General features: G+C 38.1%; 1 protein-coding gene and 1 long non-coding RNA gene across 4 annotated transcripts in view; one reads left to right on the forward strand and one right to left on the reverse strand.

Moving 5' to 3' along the window:
* pcyt2 (phosphate cytidylyltransferase 2, ethanolamine) overlaps positions 1-16,924 on the forward strand; it is a 42,873-nt gene extending 25,949 nt beyond the window's left edge. For both annotated transcript variants that reach the window (XM_073026316.1, XM_073026317.1), the window contains exons 6-13: positions 1,074-1,118; positions 8,566-8,704; positions 8,809-8,891; positions 9,912-9,989; positions 10,083-10,148; positions 11,314-11,379; positions 12,906-12,994; positions 14,941-16,924. In XM_073026316.1, the coding sequence (XP_072882417.1) occupies positions 1,074-1,118; positions 8,566-8,704; positions 8,809-8,891; positions 9,912-9,989; positions 10,083-10,148; positions 11,314-11,379; positions 12,906-12,994; positions 14,941-15,061 (687 nt within the window). In that variant the 3' untranslated portion in view covers positions 15,062-16,924. The remainder of the gene's footprint in view (positions 1-1,073; positions 1,119-8,565; positions 8,705-8,808; positions 8,892-9,911; positions 9,990-10,082; positions 10,149-11,313; positions 11,380-12,905; positions 12,995-14,940) is intronic.
* LOC140714772 (uncharacterized) overlaps positions 1-21,464 on the reverse strand; it is a 28,548-nt gene that overhangs the window by 5,993 nt on the left and 1,091 nt on the right. The window contains exons 2-4 of one of the 2 annotated variants that reach the window (XR_012095996.1): positions 19,207-19,273; positions 18,530-18,591; positions 12,674-13,426 (exon numbers count right to left, since the gene is read on the reverse strand). This is a non-coding gene — a long non-coding RNA (uncharacterized lncRNA). Of the gene's footprint in view, positions 1-10,618; positions 13,427-18,529; positions 18,592-19,206; positions 19,274-21,464 lie in introns of those variants that run through there. The other variant, XR_012095995.1, reaches the window with a different exon arrangement.

Consider the following 21,464-nt stretch of genomic DNA (forward strand, 5'->3'; position numbering starts at 1 on the left):
GAGTTGCCAGTCAGCGTTGAACTCAACATGGGACTCCCTTAGGGACTCCAGGTCTGGGATTTTTCTCGGAGTGTCTTCCTGAAGCCTTCCCTGTGAGTGTATAGCCGCAAGGCAGCATAGGTTTGAGATCAAGAGTTTTCCTTCTCCTGGATGAGCGGCCAGTCAAGGCTAACAAGCCCAATCTGCCCAAAGCAACTGGTTTTGAGGGACCAGTAACCCACCCCTTCTGTCAGGACAAAGAGTTCGGTTGGTCTTAGTAGTTAAGCCAGACATGAAGGCCAGGAGCCGGACTCAGTTGTCGGAGGCTATTTGAGACGCACACCATAGGGAGCATTCAATATGTAGTGGGAGTTTATCCCCTCTACACCAGCCCCCCAACCTATGACAATTTTAAGGAACCAGGGATGCTATTATTTCATCTGTTACAAGCAGTATTTATTAATTCAGTGACCTGTACAATTCTGAATATTGGGTAATACATGATAAATCATATGAATTCAGTTGTTAAAAAGTGTTGCCACCTACTATGCAGCTGGAGATTTTACTGTAATTAAGATAATTATAAATCTTCTCATAGATACTGACATTTGAGACATTATTCAATTGTTTATGTGTTTGGGATAAGTTAATAAATAAGCTTAACTGTGTGACAGGCCGCATCACTTTGAACAGTAAATTCCATTTTGTTTTGCTGTTTTCTGTAGTTCTGTCTAAATGTTTTATTTAACTAAATATTTTAAAGACTTCCCCATTTAAAATTAATCTATGTAGATGCTTGCCTATTCTTTCATGATAAATTGTTTGATATCCAGAAGTTTAATTTTGAGTTAAATCGTAAATGACTCTTCCAACCTTGAACTGATTTGCCTCCTCAATGATCAGATTTCAAATGAATGTTGTTCTCAGTTGGGCAGCATTTATAGAGGGTGAAAGGGTTAATGCATTGTTTTGCAAAACTTTTTTTCAGGAAGGGGTGAAAAGAAAATGCTTTTTGATGTGTTATAAATTAGCTTTAATACTATAAAGGTATATATTTTTAAATAAATAACTATATTCTCTGACTTTTACTGCAGGAAAAAAATACAGAATACCTGGAGCACACTGACAATTTTGGCAAGGTATTGCTTATGTTTTGTTTCTTATTCCCTGCAAGTATTTCTTCATGTGTGTTCACTTTATTTATGTGTGTGTGTGTGTGTGTGTCTATATATATATATATATATATATATATATATATGTGTGTGTGTGTGTGTGTGTGTGTGTGTGTGTGTGTGTGTGTGTGTGTGTGTGTGTGTGTGTGTATACCTCTCTCTATATATATATATAATTATCAGAATGGAGATGCATTTTCCTAAACTTTAAAAAAAATCCATCTCCATGAAAATGTCCAAACCTCCTAAAACAATCAAAATAGCGCTCTTTTCATGCTGTAAAGTCTAATTAGTTTAAGGATCTTTTAAATATTTGTTAGTGAGTTAATTACAAATAAAATTTGCTGTTACTGCATTTTAAAAGTTTTTTTGTTCTTCAATGTAATGTAGTATTACAACAATAATCAAAAGGAAGAAAACCTTTAATAAAAATGAGTAAAATAAGCACAGGGAGATGAAGAAGCACCTTTTGATGCTGCAGATGGCTTGTTCACAAGTGACATGCTGACAGAATTTTATCAGATCAAATACTGCTTCATGCCTCTGATACTACAGCAGGCTAAATATGATTTTTTAATATTTATAATTAACTAACTGCAAATTAAATCAAAATTATATAAATAACTAATTATTAACAATAGATATATTGACTTAAAATGTTAAATTGTTTTCCCATAGATTTATTTTATGTCTGTATACAACATGTTGGGATAAGTTAATATTCACTTCATGTTTCTGTGTCACACAGTTCTTTTCCTAAAACAAAGACTGAATCAGAGTCAAGGTTATTATCACTGACATATCTCATGAAATTTTCTCTTGCTTGTCTCATGAAATTTGTTTTGTGTCATATTCACCGATATAAGGTGATGAGTGGGAAGTTTATTGGACTTTGCTCTATCAGATGATGTGGAATGATGTTGTCCAAAATAATGCAATTCCAATCAGGTTCCAAAGTATAGAGTCATAAAGTTGTTTACATCAGGTAAACAGTAAACAGTCTCTTTGGCCCAATTTGTCTATGTCGACCAAGGTGCCTATCTGAATTCATCCTATTTTTCTGTGTTTGGCTCATATCCCTCTAAATCAGGGGTCCCCAACCTTTTTAATGCGATGAACTAATACCATGAAGCAGGGAGTCTGTGCACACTAGGTTGGCAACCTCTGCTCTAAACCTGTCCTATTCATCCATAAATTATCCTTTAAACATTGTAATTGTTCTCTATCACTTCCTTTGGTAGCCAATCATAATGTAGCATAGAAACTGGCCTGTTGCCCCATTACATCTTTGCCGATCATCATCTACACTTACCCCATTTACCATTGATTTCTATGCCCTGTTTAATCATCCAGGCTCTTATTAAATGTCTCCACCAGCTTCTCCCAATGCATTCTAGATATCAGCCACCCTCAGGGTGAAAACACAAATTCCTTGGATCTCCTCTGATCCTCACCCCCCCCCCCCCGCCTTTTCTTAAACCTACTGTATGCCCACTGATTTTAGATGCCGCCATCGTCGGGAAAAGTTTCTCTCTAAGCTCTCTAGCTATGCTCGTCATAGATAATCCCAGCAGAATCGCTGTCTCCTCATATTGGAAATGTTCCGTCCCAGCCAGCACATCCTGGTAAAAACACACTAAATACTGGAGGAACTCAGCAGTTCAGGCAGCATCTATGTAGAGGAATAAACATTCAACATGTTGGGTCAAGACTCTTCTTCAGGACCGATGAAGGGTCTCAGCCCAGAATGTCAGTTGTTTATTCCTCTCCGTTGACGCTACCTGACTTGCTGAGTTCCTCCAGCATTTTGTGTGTGTTCCTCAGAATTTTCAGCATCTGCAGAAGCTCTTGTGTTTACACCTGGTAAATTTCCTCTTCTCATGGCCTTCCTGCCATGTGATGACCAAAACTGCACACAGTATTCCAGCTGTGGCTTTATAAAGTTGTACCAATGCCTCTCTTATATTCTACACCCTGATGAAGGCAAGTATCCTCTGTCTCTTTACTATTCCATCTATCCGTGCTGCCACCTTCAGGAATCTTTGGGGTGGTACATCAAGGTCCTTCTGTTCCTCAATAAGTCCAATTCTTGTGTCATCTACAGAATTACTTCTTATATAATTTATGTTCATCTCCAGATAATTAATGCATATGACAACAGCACATGTCCCAGCACTCATTCCTGTGGTATGTCAAAAGCAAGAGCAACTCTCCACCTTCTCCTATTACCAAGGCAGCTTGGAATACAAGTTACCAACTTGCCTTGTATCCCATGTGCTCTGATCTCTTGAACCAGCCTTCTATATCAGTCCTTGAGAAAGGCCTTGCTGATCACATCAACTAATCTGCCCATGTGCATATAATATCATCCTTCTCCAAAAATCTCAAATCAAATTAATATAACAGGATCATGCACTAATAAAACCAGGCCAACTATCCTCTGCTTTTCTAAGCATAGATTAACCCTATCCCATAGAGTTTTTTTCCGACTTTCTTACCACTGATGTTAAACTCAGTGAGTTCTAATTACTGGGCTTGTCCCAGCTGTCTGTTTTGAATTAAGACACTACGTTAGATATCCTCCAGTCATCTGGCACCCCACCCACAGCCTGCAGGGACTAAAAAATCTTAGGGTGCTAGCAATCTTCCCTTTTGCCTCCTGTTGCTGCCTGGACTACATCTCATCTGGGACTAGGGACTGAAGCATCTTTAAGACATAAAATACATTCTCCTTTTTAATCGACACAGTTGTGTATTAGACCCTGTAGTTCATGTTATGGTGTGCTTCTGACTTCTGGTCCCTCCTTTTTGCTGTTGCTATTTTCTGCAATTTTGATCGCAAAGGCTGCAGTTAACAAATAATACGGTGCTAGATTGAAATAGAACTGAGTACGCCTGGTCTCTTTCAAGGACCTTTGTGGGTTAGTGTTTTATATTCTGTGTTTATCGCGTTTTTTTGCCATTGACATAATTTGAGTTTTTTTGTGCCCGCTGGTGGGGTGGTTTGATGTTTTCCTCAAAGTTCAAAGTAAACTTTATTATCAAAGTACATATATGTTACAACATACAACCCTGAGATTCATTTTCCTATGAGCATACTGAGCAAATCTATAGAATAGTAACTATAACATAGTTTTTTCTTTGTTTCGTGGCTGTCTGTGGAAGAACGAATCTCAAGGTGTATACGGTGTACATACGTTGATGATAAGTTTACTTTGAACTTTGACACATATCCATGCACAAGTTTTCCCATTGGTTCTTGATAGGCCCTGATGTTTGGCTGAAAAAACATCATCTTGTTAATAATATGTTTGGAAACTCAACCTTTGATGTCCTTTGACATGTAGGATTTTCTGGACTTGACTTTGTTATACTTCACCCTGACAAGAATTCATCGGTACCAAACATTCATTATTTCACTTCAAAAACACTCCTTGTCAGATACAGGTTTAACTACAAGAAGCTACTGCTAGTGAGAGTGGTGGATCTGGATTTGATTGCGACATTTAAGTGAATTCTGTATAAGTAGATGGGTGAGAGGGGTGGGGAGGACTGTGGTGCTGAGGAGAGTCAATAGGCCTGGACAGAATAACAGTTTGGCACAGTCTAGATGGGCTGAAGGGCCTGTGACTCTATAACTCCAAACTGCTCCCAGTCTACTTCTGCCAAATCCTCCTGTCTTATGATATTGAAACTGACCTTGCCCCAGTTCAGGACCTTGTTTTCCAGACCACTCAAAATGCTTCACTTAGCCACAGTGTATTACAGAGAAGTGGCATTCTTATGATTTTCCTTTTTTTTTAATCCCTCCCATTGAATCCCATGTTACAAGTGGAGATGCATTCCTGGAGTAAGTTTTTTTTCTCTCAGTAGTAGTACCCCCACGGTGCATAGATTATAGGCAAGGGAATTCTGATTGTATTGTAGCCAGAAGAGAAAGAATTGTTGTTTTAGTTAACTAGAAATGATCAATAAAAGAGACTGCCCTGTCAGTTTCCAAACAAATACCTCAAGTGGCCTCCCACTATAAAGCTGCAACCTGTGAGCATTATCCTTGGTAAACTAGTTTACTTTTTGGAAAACATTTTTTTTTCCAAATAGATTCCTTAAGAGTGATTTTTAAATTCTATATTCCAGACTTTTTTGGTACTGATTTGTGAATTCCTTAAGAGCGAATTTCCTTTACCTGAACTGCCATAATATGGGGAAATACTGTACATTGAAGCTTACAGAGTCATGGTCACTTACTGCACGTGCTCGTCCACTGATTCTTGCCCAGATTCACTCACTAGGATTACATCCAGTCCTGCCCCATTCACTAGTAGCACTGTCTACACACTGGCACTACTCGGTGCTTGCTCCAAACAGACTGGAAAGCCCGAGTGTCGGGACTGGAGGTGAGGGTCGGGCTAGTTTCGCTCACTCTCCCACCATGTCCGTTCAGCTGCTATGCTACAGAGATCGAGGCTTGGGCCGACTCCGGCTACTCCAGGGAGCAGATCTGAGGACTCAGTCTGGTTCGGAACACTGTCGCTTGCTTCTGTTGGTTGCATGATTGTGTTTTTTTTTCTTTCTCTGCGCAGTTGTTTTGCTCTTTTTTAAATTAGGTTCTTCAAGTGCCTTGCTTTGTGGCTGCCTGAAAGCAAATCAAATCTTAAGGTGTATAATTCATACATACCTTGATAATAAATTGTACTTTGAACTTTTGGCTCAAAACTCCCTGCAGGATGAACTTAAAGAATTCTCTTGCTCCAGGCCTTTCACACTTCGGTGATCCCAGTTAATGCTGAGAAGTCAAAATCCCCTGCTATTATAACCCTGTTGCTATTACACCTCTCTGGATATCTGCTCCTCTATTTCCCGCTGACTGTTGAAAGGCTTGCAATATACCCCAGCCAACTGATCATTTTTCTTTTATTTCTAAACTCTACCCATATGGCCTCTTCTGTAGAGTCTTGTAAGACAGGCAGGAGTGAGCAAGGACATCTTTGATCTCTCACTGCTGCAGTCAGAGGTTTCCACCTGCTTCAGAAGGGCAATAATCATGCCAGTGCCCGAGAAGAGCGGGGTAAGCTGCCTCAATGACTATTGCCCAGTTGCACTCACATCTACTGTGCTGAAGCGTTCTGAGATGTTGGTTTTGGCTGGAATCAACTCCCAAAGAAGGACCTGGAGCCCCTGCAATTTGCCTATCGCCACAGTAGCTCTACAGTAGATACCACCTCACTGGCTCTCCACTCGGCCTTGGATCAATAGCAAAACCTATGTCAGGCTGCTGTTTATTGATTATAGTTCAGCGTTCAACACAATCATACCCTCATTTCTAAACAACAAACTCCAAACCTTGGGCTCTGTGCCTGCCTCTGCAACTGGTTCCTTGACTTGCTAATCAGGAGACCACAGTCAGTGCGGATCGGAAGTAACATCTTCTCTCTGACAATCAACTCTGGTGCACCTCAAAGATGTGTTCTTAGGCCACTGCTGTACTCTTTCTCTACACCCACAGCTGTTTGGCTGGGCACAGCTCAAGTGTTATCTATAAATTTGTCACTCCCTCCATGGTTCACTTGACCACTCATCCCTCCCCACTAATGTCGCTCCTGGCACTTATCACTGCAAGCAGGCCAAAGTGCTACATCTGCCCATACACCTCCTGTCTCACCTCCAAACAGTCCTCCTGTGAATCTGCTGGTGTTCCCGCTGTGGCCTTCTCTCCATTGGTGAGACCCGTCGTAAATTGGGGGACTGTTTTCTCGAGTACCACCACTCCATCTGCCAAAAGCAGAATTTCCTGGTGCTAACTATTTTAATTCCTATCCCCATTCCTGTTCTTACATATTGGTCCGTGGCCTCTTCTTTTGCTACAATGAGGCCACCCTCAAGGTAGAGAACAGCACCTTGTATTCTGTCTGGGTAGCCTCCAACCTGATGGTATTACTATCGATTTCTCCTTCCAGTAAAAAAGCTTTTCCCTCCTCCTCCCTCTTCTGCTAATCCTCACACTGGCCCCTTCTCACTTGGCTATCATTTCACTCTGGTGCCTCTCCTCCTTCCCTTTCTCCAATGGTCCACTCTCCTCTCCTATCTGGTTCCTTCATCTACTGCCCTTTACCTTTCCTACCCACCTGGCTTCACCTATCACCTTCTAGCTAGTCCTTCTTCCTTTCCTGTGCCCTCCATCTTTCTATTCTGGCGTTTCACCCCTTCTTTTCCAGTCCTGAAGAAGGGTCTCAGCCCGAAACATCGACTGTTTATTCCTTTCCATAGATGTTGCATGGCATGCTGAGTTCCTCCAGCATTTTGTGTGTGTTGCTTTAGATTTCCAGTGTCTGCAGAATTCCTCATGTCTGTGAATTGGTCATTGTTAATTGTCCCATGATTAGATTAGGATTTAATTGGGGTTGTCAGGGATCGCTGGGTGCTGTGGCTCGAAGGGTCAGAAGAACCTATTCCACGTTATTAAATAAATAAATAACAGCTGCAAGTTACTATGTTTTATTTGATGTATAGTTTTGTTAAATCTTCTCAGCTTTAAAACAAAATACTTCACCAAATTATCTGCCAATTTACAGCTGCAACTGTGGCACACTGTGTAAAATCTTCCTTACTGTTGACTGCATTAATCTAGCTGTCCAATACAGAACTCTGGGTTTAGATCTCTGTCTGGTCTAAAAGCATTGCTTCATCTTCCAGATTAACATGGGTAACAATGTCCAAAACTGATAGATTTTGGAATTCTATACAACTTTTCAAAAGTTGTTTAATGTTTCCTCCCTTTAATCACTACAAGTGGGATCTTGGGAATTTTAAACTTCAGATTTTGGGTATTTGCAATCACGTTATTGCAGATATTGCAGATTTAATTCATTGTGCAGGGGAGAAAGTTTCTTTTAGTCTTGTTTCAGTGATATATGGTCTGTTACAAATTGGAAATAATTCATATAAACTTCATTAGAATGTACAAGGGCTAGAATAAATACTTTCAACATGTGGAGCACATTCATAACACTATCTTCATCAGCTTTCCTTCAGTTAAATTAAAAGCTTAATTTCCTTGAGTTTTCCTTTGAGTTAAAATCTATCCATTTTTTTTGTGCTACATGATATTTTATTCCAGAGTTATAGCAGACTGAAATTACCCTGTTTGGATTTAACTTTTCTCAACTTAGAACATCAGTTAGTTGATGTGGAAACTAAGAGCTGTCACATCACTTGCCTGCTTTTGGAGTTCTTGGGTAATACAGTGAACAATATTTGCATTACAATCTGCCTCCTCATTTCCCAGTGACCTGTTGAGAAATTGCTTTGCTTACCTACCTACCAACATATCATGAAGGAAAATAAAGGTCTGATCAGTTAACATTAATTTTACCTATCGCTGCAAGTTTAATAAGTCTGGTTTTCTTTTTAAAAGGGTCCAAAAGGTCACAGCCCATGGACTGGAGTATCTCAGTTTTTACAGACATCTCAAAAAATTATTCAATTTGCCTCTGGAAAAGAACCTCAACCAAATGACACCATAATCTACGTGGCAGGAGCATTTGACTTGTTCCGTATCCTTACTGAGAATTAATTTTATTCAGAGTTAAAGCACACCTAAGTTATAGACCATAAAATAATTCTATCCATTTTACATTCCTTTACAATTCTTAAAAAGATATCGGTCACGTAGACTTTCTGGAAAGTGTTTACAAGTTGGCAGATAGGCCTTACGTTATTGTTGGTCTACATTTTGATCAGGTAAGTAGTTTCCTCAATTCAAGTATGTGTTTAAACAGTACATTTTCAAGTCATTCATCAAGTAAAACTATAATAAATTTCTACAAACACTTATACGAATGTGAATAAATTTTGCAGTGTGCATCAGTTGTGTCATCTCTTAGTCAAAGTAGTGTAATCATATGCTGCCCTTCAAAGGATTATTCTGTTATGAATTTAAATACATTATTGCAATATTTTTCCCTACTTTAAATGTAGAAGTTATTTATTAACTCTTGTAACCATAGAGAAAAGTGATAAGTTCATCTACAGGCAAATGCATAGTACACTATAAAATCTGTATTAACATAGAGTTTTATTGATCTACTCACTATCCAACGCATTAACTAGAAAGGAACCGTATGCATGATTAGGCAGGAATTGTAATGTGGATTAAGTCAGTGAATTATGGGTGTTGTCACATGTTTTGCTGTAACGCGTTTTTCTCTGGAGCTTTCTTTGGCTTTTTTGATCATGTTTTATCTACTGTTGCTCAGCTAGTAACCTAAATGCTTACCTTCTGCCTCATGAATTACTAATTGATTCTGCTTGTTGAATCCAGTCCAAGCTTCCAATTTGAGAATTAATATTTTTTTTATTAAACATCTTGTGGTTGGCAGGGTGGAGATGTGTCTGTACCAAAGGAGGTGTAAGGTGCTCCTTCTCTCCTTAGCCTGCAGGTCACCCTTGGGCAAGGCATAGCACCTGCTTATCCCCCCCGATCAGGATCATGAGAGCCAGTGGTGGATGGTCTTATCACCAGCTGGGTGCATGTCACTAGTCTTGGTTATGCAACCACTGATGCTACACAGACAACCTCTGAACAGTTTTGATAATGGCTGGGGTCACCGTCTTGTAAAGCCTCTGCCCAGAAGAAGGAAATGGCAAACCACTTTCATAGAAAAATTTGCCAAAAACAATCATGGTCATGAGGCCACAATTGCCTGTGTCATACGATACAGTACATGATGATGATAATGATTAAACATCTTGTTTTTGCAGGAAGTCAACCGATACAAAGGCAAGAATTATCCAATTATGAATGTGCATGAAAGAACTCTCAGTGTACTGGCCTGCAGAGTGAGTAGAGAGATTTGAGTATCAGATTTCAGTAATTGAAGAAGTTCTAAATTTTATTTACATATTGTTGTGTTCCTTTCGTTTTCCTTTTAGTATGTGTCTGAAGTAGTGATCGGAGCTCCTTATTCTGTGACTGCGGATTTGCTGGATCACTTCAAGGTATGATTATTTATACTGAAAAATGCTCGATTTTAAATTGACTGCATAAGTGTCCACCTAATATTTTTCTTTCTGCAAACTCATCAAAGTTACGATGGCTAGTAGTTACTTTCTGAAAATCCAATCCTAGATAGAATTGAGATATATTAATATTTTTGACCAATTTTGCAGTACCCCCCCCCCCCATCAATGTCAGAGGATTTAATTGTTGAAATACTGATTAGCCACTAGAGGGCGTGCAATAAGAAATCTACAAATGTCATTATTGCTGCTATCAAGGCTGCAAATAATGATATTTATACAAGTGTAAAGAACAAAATAATTGTTACTCCAGATCCAATGTAGCACAAAAAAACACAATAAATATAAGTACATAAGATAACTTGTATACATTGACTGTATGTCCATAAAGTGATGCTAGGCACAGGAGTGTCTGTCCCACTCTCTTCCCATGGCACAGCCCCCCACCCCCACCCCGGCATTCCTTCTCTGCCCCACATTCTTCCCAAGGCGCTCCACTTACGCCATTACCAATATCCTTTGCTCCACCAGATTTACAAACTTGCTCTCTGCTCCACATTGACAAATACAGTACTGTGTATAAGTCTTGTGCACCTTAGCTATATTGATGTACCTAAGACTTCTGCACAGTACTGTAAATTTGCTAAAATATCATGCTGACATCATCAGCTCTCATTTAAGTTGCTTGCACTCATTAGTTGCTGTGCTGTGTGAAAACAGACAACATCCAATTTGGATTTTCCCATCAGTGAACTCTGTTTATTATTTTCAAAGTTTTGCACCACGGATTTTATGCAAGTGGCATTTCATTAGGTTTGAAGTTTATGTTATTGAAGTCCATTTAGATTCACAAGACAGCTGATCTGAAAGATTATCCCACCTTCTAACCTTTAAGGAATTGAAAATATTTTGATTTTCTAACATTGAGAGTAGAAAAAAGATTAATAACATCAACGAACTTGAGCCTTGAAGCACTAGACCAAGTCTAAATCTTTTGCTGTTATTACTTATTTATTGTTGTGAAATGATAAATGAGGTCTGTAAACTGTTTCCCAATGGGCTAAAAGGAGGATTAAAAAAAAGCAGGCTTTTCACTGCAAATGTGATTAATCACTATGAACTGAAAATTCTCCTTTTTCTTCAGGTTGACTTGGTCTGTCACGGAAAGACAGAAGTAATTGCTGATAAGGATAACTCCGATCCCTATGCTGTAAGCTTAAAATATCCATTACATTCATTGGAATCAATTTATATTTGAGCTCTCAGATTGTTCATTTTGTGTCAGAACTTAAATGCCGCAAATTCAAAACTCCTCTACAAATAAGTATGTCTTTGAATGCTTGAATAAATGATTTTTTTTTAAACTTCTCAAACACCTGTAGTTAATATAGATCCTCAGCCGGTCAGATTTGGGGCACATGTGGGAGGTCTGAGCATCTGATTCTGTTTCAGAAAAAATTGACTGATTAGTTGTTGAAAACTCATCACAGAGTGAGGAAGATTTATGATTGGGACAGAAGACAATTTTGTTCCAAAAATTTAATTGAATTGAATTTTTCCTTATCCAGTGTCCAATATCATGCAGGTTTTCTGGCAATTCAGAAAGAGTGGAAGAACTCCTACTTTGTTCAATTCCCAAATACAGCTGTAATTTTAAAAGTTAATGTGATATGCCTCTCTGATTGCTTTATTTAACTTTAGAATTTACTATTGGGTGTTGCAGCATAAAATGAGGATAGTATAAAAAGTGTTAGAACATAGAACAGAACACCATAGCAAGTGGCCCTTCAGCCCATGGTCCGTGTCAATCATTATGCCAAAATAACATAATCCCATCTGCCTCTGTATCCCTCCATTCTCAACGTCTTCATGTGCTTGTCTAAATACCTGTGAAATATCACTGTATTGCTTCTGCCATCCTCCCAGTCGTGTGTTTCAAGCACCCACCACTCTCTGTGTGGGAGGGGTGGGAAATGGGAACATCTCTTTTAAACTTTACCACTCTCAACTTGAAGCTACGTTCTAGGTTTTTGCCCCTAGGAAAGTACGCTGTCTGTTTATCCTGTCTGTGCCTTCCATAGTTTTATAAACTTCCATCAGGTTTCCCTTCTGTGAAAAAGATCCATTTACCCAAAGGCTCAAACCTGTTAACCTGAATGATGTGACCTTGAATGTTAAATGGGCATTTTCACCTTCTGCAGTTGAAGGCCTAACTCAAGTGCCAGATTTTTTACATATTCCTTATCAACTTTGACAAGCTGCCAGAAACAGTTGCCTAAGAAATCAAATTTTAAAGAATTTTTAATTATTTTCTTCTGGTGTTCCCAGCCATGTTTTGACGGCATCTGCAGCACATTAGTTATTTTGGACTGTTGACAAAATCACCATGTACATATGGATTTACAGGATAACATTTTCCACATCAGATCATATTCTTATAATCAAATGTATGTCATCAAATAAGACCACACACATAATGCACATATGAAATTGTTTGCTCTGACCTTATCAGTAGATCATATCAAATGTGATCCTCTTTAATATTGTTTCAGGTCATGTTCTGCGAAGTTTTTCTTGAGATGAATGGTAATAAGAAACAATGCCACATTCTGAATGCAGTTATCAGAAATAGTGATAGTTTTAGATTAAACTAGTAATTATGTAGGGTTTAAATAGTTTCTGTGACCTGTTCTTTGAGTCTTTTTTTCCTCATTTCATTGTTGAATTTCCTTGCAGGAGCCAAAGCGACGCAACATCTTCAAAACCATCCATAGTGGTAATGACCTCACCACAGACCACATTGTTCAAAGAATAATCGAGAACAGGTGAATCCAAGCAGACTCTTCTTCCCCATTTCCTTTGTTATGCCATTTTAATTCAAGTGGAAATTGGCAGTTTTAAGTCTTTGATCCTCAGTGTAAAGAATATTGTTAATGAATATGTTTCTTCTGCTTATCCAATATAATCAGCTCAAAGCATTTTTGGTCCACAAGGTTTTAGAACTCAGAAACAGCACAGGAACAAGCCCTTCGGTCCACAGTGTTGTCCCGGAAGAATTAAACTTCTGAAGATGTTGGAGAGGATAGAGTTCTCTTCACCCCTCTTTTACAGAGGCAACAATTTATTCTGAGCTGCTAGCACGCATGGAAGCATGGTGTGGAGTTCCGGTGTAGCTCAATGTAGGAGAGAGGGAATGGAGCTCAGCTTGAGAATATGGGATGAATTAAAATGGCATTTGACTCGAAGCTGTATCCTACCTGCAGGTTACATAAGAACATAAGAACATAAGAGTAGGAGCAGGAGTAGGCCAATCGGCCCCTCAAGCCTGCTCCGCCATTCAACAAGATCATGGCTGATCCAATCTTAACTCTAGGTTTCACCGAATCCCACAAGGCAACAGTGCCAACCAACAGGGCACCATGCCGCCCATTTTATTTTATTATTCATCCCGCCCAAACCCATGTGATCACCCGGGGAAAAAAAACCGAGTTGCCAATTGAGGAGAAAAAATCTGGAAAATTCCTCTCCGACCCATCCAGGCTATCGAAAACTGGTCCAGGAGATCACATGGCTGATCTAAACCTAGCCTCATGTCCACTTACCTGCTCGCTCACCGTATCCCCTAATGCCATTTTTATCCAGGAAAATGTCTATCTCCGTTTTGAATTTATTGAGTGTAGTAGCTTCCACAGCTCTCTGGGGCAGTAAATTCCACAGCCCCACTACCCTCTGAGTGAAGAAATTTCTCCGCATCTCAGTCCTGGAATGGCATCCCCTTATTTTAAGATTATGCCCCCTAGTCCTAGTTTCACCCATCATTGGGAACATTCTCCCCGCATCCACCCAATCAAGCCCTTTCTCCTCAAACTAATGACCTAGTCACAGTTTGGTATTCTGAGACTCAGTAATTAATATTGTGAGCAGCAAATACCCTATCCTAAATTGAAATTAAGTTACTGTTCTTTCTGGAATGGTGGGATAAAGTAGAAAAAAAAAATCAGTCCTTCCTATACCTAATAAAGTGGCCACCGAGTGTACGTTCGTGGTCTGCTGCTATAGCCCATCCACTTCAAGGTTTGACGTGATGTGCATTCAGAAATACTCTTCTATATTTGATTATTTGAGTTGCTGTCACCTTGAAACTAGTCTGGCCGTTCTCCCCTGACCTCTCTTATTAACAAGGCATTTTAGCCCACAGAACTGCTGCCTACTGGGTGTTTTTTTTTGTTTGTCTCAACATTCTCTGTAAACTCTAGAGATCATTGTGCAAGAAAATCCTAGAACAGCAGTTTTCTACCACCAATAATCATTCCATGGTCAAAGTCACTTAGATCACATTTCTTCCCCCTTCTGATACTTGGTCTGAAAAACAACTGAACCTCTTGACCATGCTTTTATGCATTGAGTGCTGCCACGTGGTTGGCTGATTAGATATATGCATTAACGAGCAGGTGTAACTGATAAAGTGAGTGTGTATTACAATCCTGAACATGCACCCAACAGTATTGGGGGAAGAATATCTGCCTTCTTTTCATACAAATGTTGGTGAGGGTAACAAGCAAGATCAAATGCATAAACATTTAGTGTTAATGAAAGAGTGCTGATGGTCTAAATATTCTCTAATGCTTTGGATTTTAAGGTTAATGAGATTCTCAAGTTTTAAGAATCTTAGTGCAAGCTAATTTCTTGAGTGATTACTGGTGTTATATAAGTATTACTCAGTACCTCTGCTCCCATTTTTAAATACATTTTCTTTCATTCCTGTGTAAAGGTTACAATTTGAGGCAAGAAACCAAAAGAAAGAAGCTAAAGAGCTGGCTGCAATCGAGGCAATCAAGAAGAGAGCTGATGAACAAATTAAAGAGATCCCGGATGGGAAAGACTGTCAGTAATGCAGTGCTGAAGCATGCATTCAGAATGGGCATTTACATCAGTACACTAAATTTAATGAACAATCTTACATCAGCACTGTTTTCTTTTTATGTCTACCAGATTTAAGTGCTTTAGATTTTTTGCAGTGCGTTTGCTTGGCAAAACTTTTAATAATAGTTTTAATTTAAAATTATGGGATGCACCAAAGGAATGGTCTGAACATTTGGGTGTACTAAAGCAGTGGCTTGTAAATATCCAGATGGTTAGTGAATGTGTTTACAGTCCAGTGCAGTAAAATCTTTTAAGTATATAATTTAAAATTGCATATTCTATTTTCATTTGATTGACCTGTAAAAGATCTGCTATTGCAGACTTTTCAAAAAATCTGTCATATTTGTGGGTAATTTAGTTTTATTTATGTATCATGCTGCTTTTTCTATTTATAAGGATATTTAAGGTGCAATTAAAATTAAAACTATTTTAGTGTTTACTAACTAAACAATGGTATCAATTTAATTTGCAGGTATCAATAAGGTTGAAAGAGTGCAGAGAAAATTAATAAGGCTGTTGCTGGGACTTGAGGACCAGAGTTACAGGGAAAGGTTGAATAGGTTAGGACTTTATTCCCTGGAGCGTAAGGGAATGAGGAGATATTTGACAGAGGTATTCAAGATCATGAGGGGTATCGATAGGGTAAATGCAGGCAGGCTTTTTCCACTGTGGTTGAGTGAGGCTGGAACATGAGGGTGGTGAGGGTTTGGAACGAGCTGCCAGTGGAAGTAGTGGATGCAGGTTTGATTTCAACATTAAAGAGAAACATATATGGAAGGGCTGGTCAATGGGACAAGTTAGAATAATAGTTGGGCATCAACTAGGTGCTCTATGGCTCCATATTAACTTATGGTCCTAGTGCAGGAACCAATTTTAAATCTCAAGTTTATTTAATAAAGATTATGAACTTTTGTGGCCATCTCACCACTGACCCACATCCCCAACAACAAATAGTCCTCGGTGGTTAAAAGAATAATTTGACACTAATGGAATTGGTAATACTTTTTCTCTTAGCATATTTGGAAGTTCTGATTATTCCGAGGCAAGACTCATTTAGGTAACTGTTATTTCAGGGGACCATATAGTATTTCAAAAGGGTCTGTAATACATACTGTCCAGTAAATTACAGTTACCCATTTCTACAATGAGCTGATAGTAAATCTGTTATATCCTAACTCTCTTTTAATAAGGGCTTAAAATTAAACATTGCAAATTCATGCATTTTTCTTTAGATCTGGTTTGTATTCCAGCACTTAACCATGTGAGCAGCTCAAATAAATTTCTTTCTTAGAAATTTACCTAGAAATTATGGAATATTATTTCATAATTTACTTAGAAATTATGGAATTATTTTCATTTGAAATGTACATGTATCCCTCGATGTCCACATTTCTATAATTAGTAACATTAAGAGTGAGTGACCTTTGCAACTGAACCAGTAACATTATAATGTCAGGGTATCTTATTGATTTATACCATCAGGTGTTCTGCAGAAGCAGAAGTAATTAATATTTGCTCATTTTTTTCCTTTGTTTCATACTTAGAGAAAATATTTTTCTTTGATATTTTATTACGTTCTGTAAATTTGTTTTACCATTATTTTGTTTGCTTTTTAATATGTTGATTTTGCTTGAATTAATTTAAGTATTCTGTTTCATGTTTGTTTCTAAAAGTTACACCTTTAACGAATGTATGTCCTGACAAACTTGTACCCATAAAACTTTTAAATTTTAAAGTTAAAAGTTAACTTTTAACTTCACACCAGTGATGAATTAAGAGAAATGTCTAATGGTAAAAATGGATGGAACCCAACAAATAAAAACTAATACTCATTTTATTTGTTATGCTTCTGAATTAGTGAAGTGTGAACTTCAACAAACCATTGTAAATGTTTCTCGTTAATTTGCTTTCATATGCCCCTTTCATTAACCTTTGTATTTCAAACAATTTCTGTGTGGAAGTTGTACTCAGCTGATTTTCTTTTCAATAAGTTATTATCACTATTGAGATCTGCATTTCTATTACTCTCTGAATCATGGTAATTAAAAGATGATGACACATGGATAAGGAAAGTCGATAAGTTTAAATGGGGACTTGTCTTCGTTCTGAATGGGTAATTACACAAAATACGTTAAGTCATTTCTGTGATTTAACTTCAAATTCTAATAGTTTTAATAGTGCACCATAATGGAAGGCTCGCTTTGTTCATACTGCTATAATAAGTCTTTTTACCAGTGGATTGCCCAGCTCAGGAAAGTGTAATTGCATGAATATTTGGTTTGGGCTTCGTTGAACACCTCCAGCAAAATGGAAACTATTATAAAGTACAACCCTCAGGAGATTTGTGTTACGAATTCAGAAGAAAGCTCCAACAGGCTAACAAATAATGGACTATAAAATGACTGCACTCTAATGCATATTTTCCATTGTTACATACATTCTCCATTGTGGGATAAGGAAGGGGACATGACTAATTAAAGAATAAGTACACTTGTTTTGGACTTAATTCTCTGCATTTCTGTTAGTGCAGATTCTCTGTGAGAATTTAGTTTCCTGTTTTGTAAGTTTTCTTAACCAGATTATAAAAACCACTTTTCTTGAAAGTGTAAAGTCATTAATAATAAAATATAATAAATTTGCCCATGATAAATATACCAATTTTACCAGTTGTTTAAGAATACTTTGAATGTCACTATTATGATGGGGGAGCTGTGGCAGCTAGTTTATGCACAGTAAGCTTCCATAAACAATATGGAACAAAGAACACTACAGCACAGGACAAGCCCTTCAGCCCATGATGTTCTGCCAAACTTATAACCTACCCCTCCCTCCTACATAGCCCTTCATTTTTCTATCATGCCTGTGCCTAAGAGTGTATTAAATATCTCTAACATATTTCCCCTACCACCACCCCCACCACAGCATTCCATGCACCCACCACTCTCTGTGTAAAAGAAAGTACTATCTGACTATCTGATACCCCCCCCCCCCCACTTTCCTCCAATCGCCTTACAATTATATCTCCTGGGGAGAAAAATCTGTCCATTCAATCATGCCGCTTACCAAATCACCTCTCGTCCTCCTTTGCTCCAAAGAAAAAAGCCCTAGTTGGCTCGACATATCCTCTCAAAAGACCTGGCCTCTAGTCCAGGCAGTATCCTGGTAAATCTCCTCTACACCCTCTCCAAAGCTTTGACATCCTCCCTATAACACTGAACAACAATATTCCAAGTGTGGTCTAACCAAAGTTTTATCGAGCTGCAACATTACCTCGCTGCTCTTGCCTCAATATCCCGACTAATGAAAGCCAACTTTCTTAACAATCCTATCAACTTGTGAAGCAACTTTGGAGGATCTTTGGATGTGGGATCAAATAATGACTGAACTATTTTTATGCTTCTGAGTGAAGGGATTGGTCACAATACTGAAGAATTTACCTGCTCTTCATGGGACGATGTTCCTCACCAGAAACTCCCAAGAATGCAAGATTCCTTCAGCACTGCAATTAAGTGACAATGTTGAAGCATGTTTTTACATAAAATTACAGCACAACTGCTGTAATTAGATTCATTAATATTTTATTGAGCAAGAATAAAACCCTAATAACCAGTCTGTGCTATGGGAGATCAAATAGAAATCTGTGACTCCTCAAATTCGTGACTTATTCCATAAATTCGTTGTGTGTCTGGGGTCGTCTCTGGCATGGATAACTTCACTCACCATAACTCTGAACTGATTCCATAACCCATACACTCACTCTCAAGGACTCTACAACACATGTTCTCAGTATTATTTATTTTTACTTGCACAATTTGTCTTATTTTGCACATTGGTTTTTTGTCAGTCTTATGTATTATTTTCTTAAATTCTATTGTATTTCTTTATTTTCCTGTAAACACCAGCAAGAAATTGAATTTCAAGATAACATACACGTACTTCGATAATAAATTTAACTTTGACTATAATAGTAAGACTCAATCTTTTTACTGTTCTTCCAGCTCCCTTTTAGTTACTTGGGCTGCACGCAACTTGTGTATCTATTTAAAAGTTTTTTTAATATCTATTTTCTGTCTGTGATAAACACAAATCAAGATTCAGCCAAGAAAGTACTCACAACGACAGCATCCTTCAATATCGGCGACAGAACCCCTCAGCATTCAGGACGTGCCCGCATCTTATTCCTGCCATCCAAGGAGGAGAGAAAGAAGCCTTAAGACATGCATTCAGTATTTAAGGGACAGCTTTCTCTCCACCAACAGATCATGAACACTATCTCAATTTTAGCTCTCTTTTTGCAGGACTTTTTAAAATATTTCTTACAGTAATTTCTTACAGTATTTCTTACAGTAATTTTTATGATATTACACCATACTGCAGCCAAATTTGGATTCTACAGGAATCTACAAAAAGAAGCACAATGCTGGAAGAACTCAGCAAGTCTGCAGCATCTGTGGAAGCAAAAGATACGATCGACGTTTTGGGTCAAAGCCTGCATCAGGACTGACACAGGAGAGGGACAGATTGCCAGTGAACAGCAGTATATAGTGAATGGTGGGATAGAGGCAGGTAAGTGATAGGGTAGATTTTGATTGGCAGATAGAAATTGTAGTGCATTTATTATTTCAGTAATATTGTAAATATGTTCGATTAAGCAGTCTTGTTCATTTAAATAACTTATTGCAAGTTATATGTAGAAACACAAGAGCTGTGTATGTCATATGTGTGCCTCACTTGAAGTGAAAATGAAGTTAGACTTGCACTTCCAGCTCTCTTGTTTTCAATCTAATTAATTTTTTTTGTGTTTTTGGAATTACAAAACAAAATGGAAGCATATGGGGAGAATGAATAAAGGAAAAAGAAAACTGGATAGACAGCTGGTATATATATATATATATATATTTAAAGCACTGTTCTGCCCTCTATAATGGGAGTGATAACAAGTTGAAATGAATAGTACTGATTCTTGCTTTTTAGTTTATGAAGTCTTTAATGTCAGTTCCACAGGTAACATAAATGCATCTGAAACAGGTTGAAAGACAGTAGACCTAAATGTGCAGGAAGAACATATTTCAAAATAAATTCTAAGTAAATTTTATTATAATGTCACCACATACAACCCTGAGATTTATTTTCACATGGGCAATCTCAGCAAATCCATAGAATAGTAACTATAACAGGATCAATGAAAGGTCAACCAGAGTGCAGAAGACAACAAACCGTGCAAATGCAAATAAAGGTAAATAGCAATAGGATAAAGAGTCCTTAAAGTGAGACCATTGGTTGTGGGAAACATCTCAATGAGTGAGTGTAGTTATCCCTCTTTATTCAGGAGCCTGGTGGTTGAGAGGTAGTAATTGTTCTTGAACCTGGTGGTACAAGTCCTGAGGCTCTTGTACCTTCTACCTAACGAGTTTAAATATTTGGTGCGGATCTTACGCTGTGTTGAAGATCATTTGCTTATGGATCAGCCTGCTTAGGAAAATGCACTTGCAACGAGCAGCCTGCATCAAACTGATCATTTGGTTTTGTTTAAAATCACTACACATAAGATATACAGTAGTGCAAAAATCTTACGCACATGTAAAAAATTCTGTAAAGTGATGATGCTTTCAAAAGTAATGAAATGAGATGTTTCTAAGTATGAAAAAATTACTATAAAGAGCAGTAAACAGTAAAAAAAAACTAAATCAAATCAATATTTGGAGTGACCTTTAAAACTACATCAATTCTCTTAGGTGCACTGTCCTGCAGTTCTATAACAAAGTTGTCTGGTGGATTGTTCCAAGCATCTTGGAGAATTTGCTACAGTTCTTCTGCAGACTTTGGCTGTCTCGCTTGTTTCTGTCTCTCCAGGTAACCCCAGACATCATGGATGATGTTGGGCCATACCATCTGAAGCTATATACAGTTTTTAAAAAAAATCTAGGCTGCCTAAGACATTGGCACAGTACTCTATCTCATGTATCTTACTATTTCCACAAGTGCTTCTGCTGAAATAACAGGATTTCTTGGAAAGTTCAGCAACAGTATCTTCATAAACCATCCTCGATCCCAGCTACTCTGCGTGGGATCTAGCGGGGAAGTGCATTTTGACATCCTCCTACAGTTTGAATTGAGATTTGTGGCCATTTTTTTACTGGTACTTTTTCGTTCGCTGTAAGATCCCACTGTTTTGAAAGTGGGCAATTTCCTTGTCTATATTTATACCTTACTTATATTGAGACATTCTCACAATAGTGTCTGGGAGTGTGTTTCGTGAAAATTGGCGGCTGCTTCTCCTACCACAATGATTATACTTGGCTGTAAATTATTTTGAATTGCTTGCTTTCCAAAGTACCACAAGATCGATTGTACGACATTCGTGCTATAGCA

The sequence above is a fragment of the Hemitrygon akajei genome, chromosome 22, assembly GCF_048418815.1.
Source record: "Hemitrygon akajei chromosome 22, sHemAka1.3, whole genome shotgun sequence".
NCBI lineage: Eukaryota > Metazoa > Chordata > Chondrichthyes > Myliobatiformes > Dasyatidae > Hemitrygon > Hemitrygon akajei.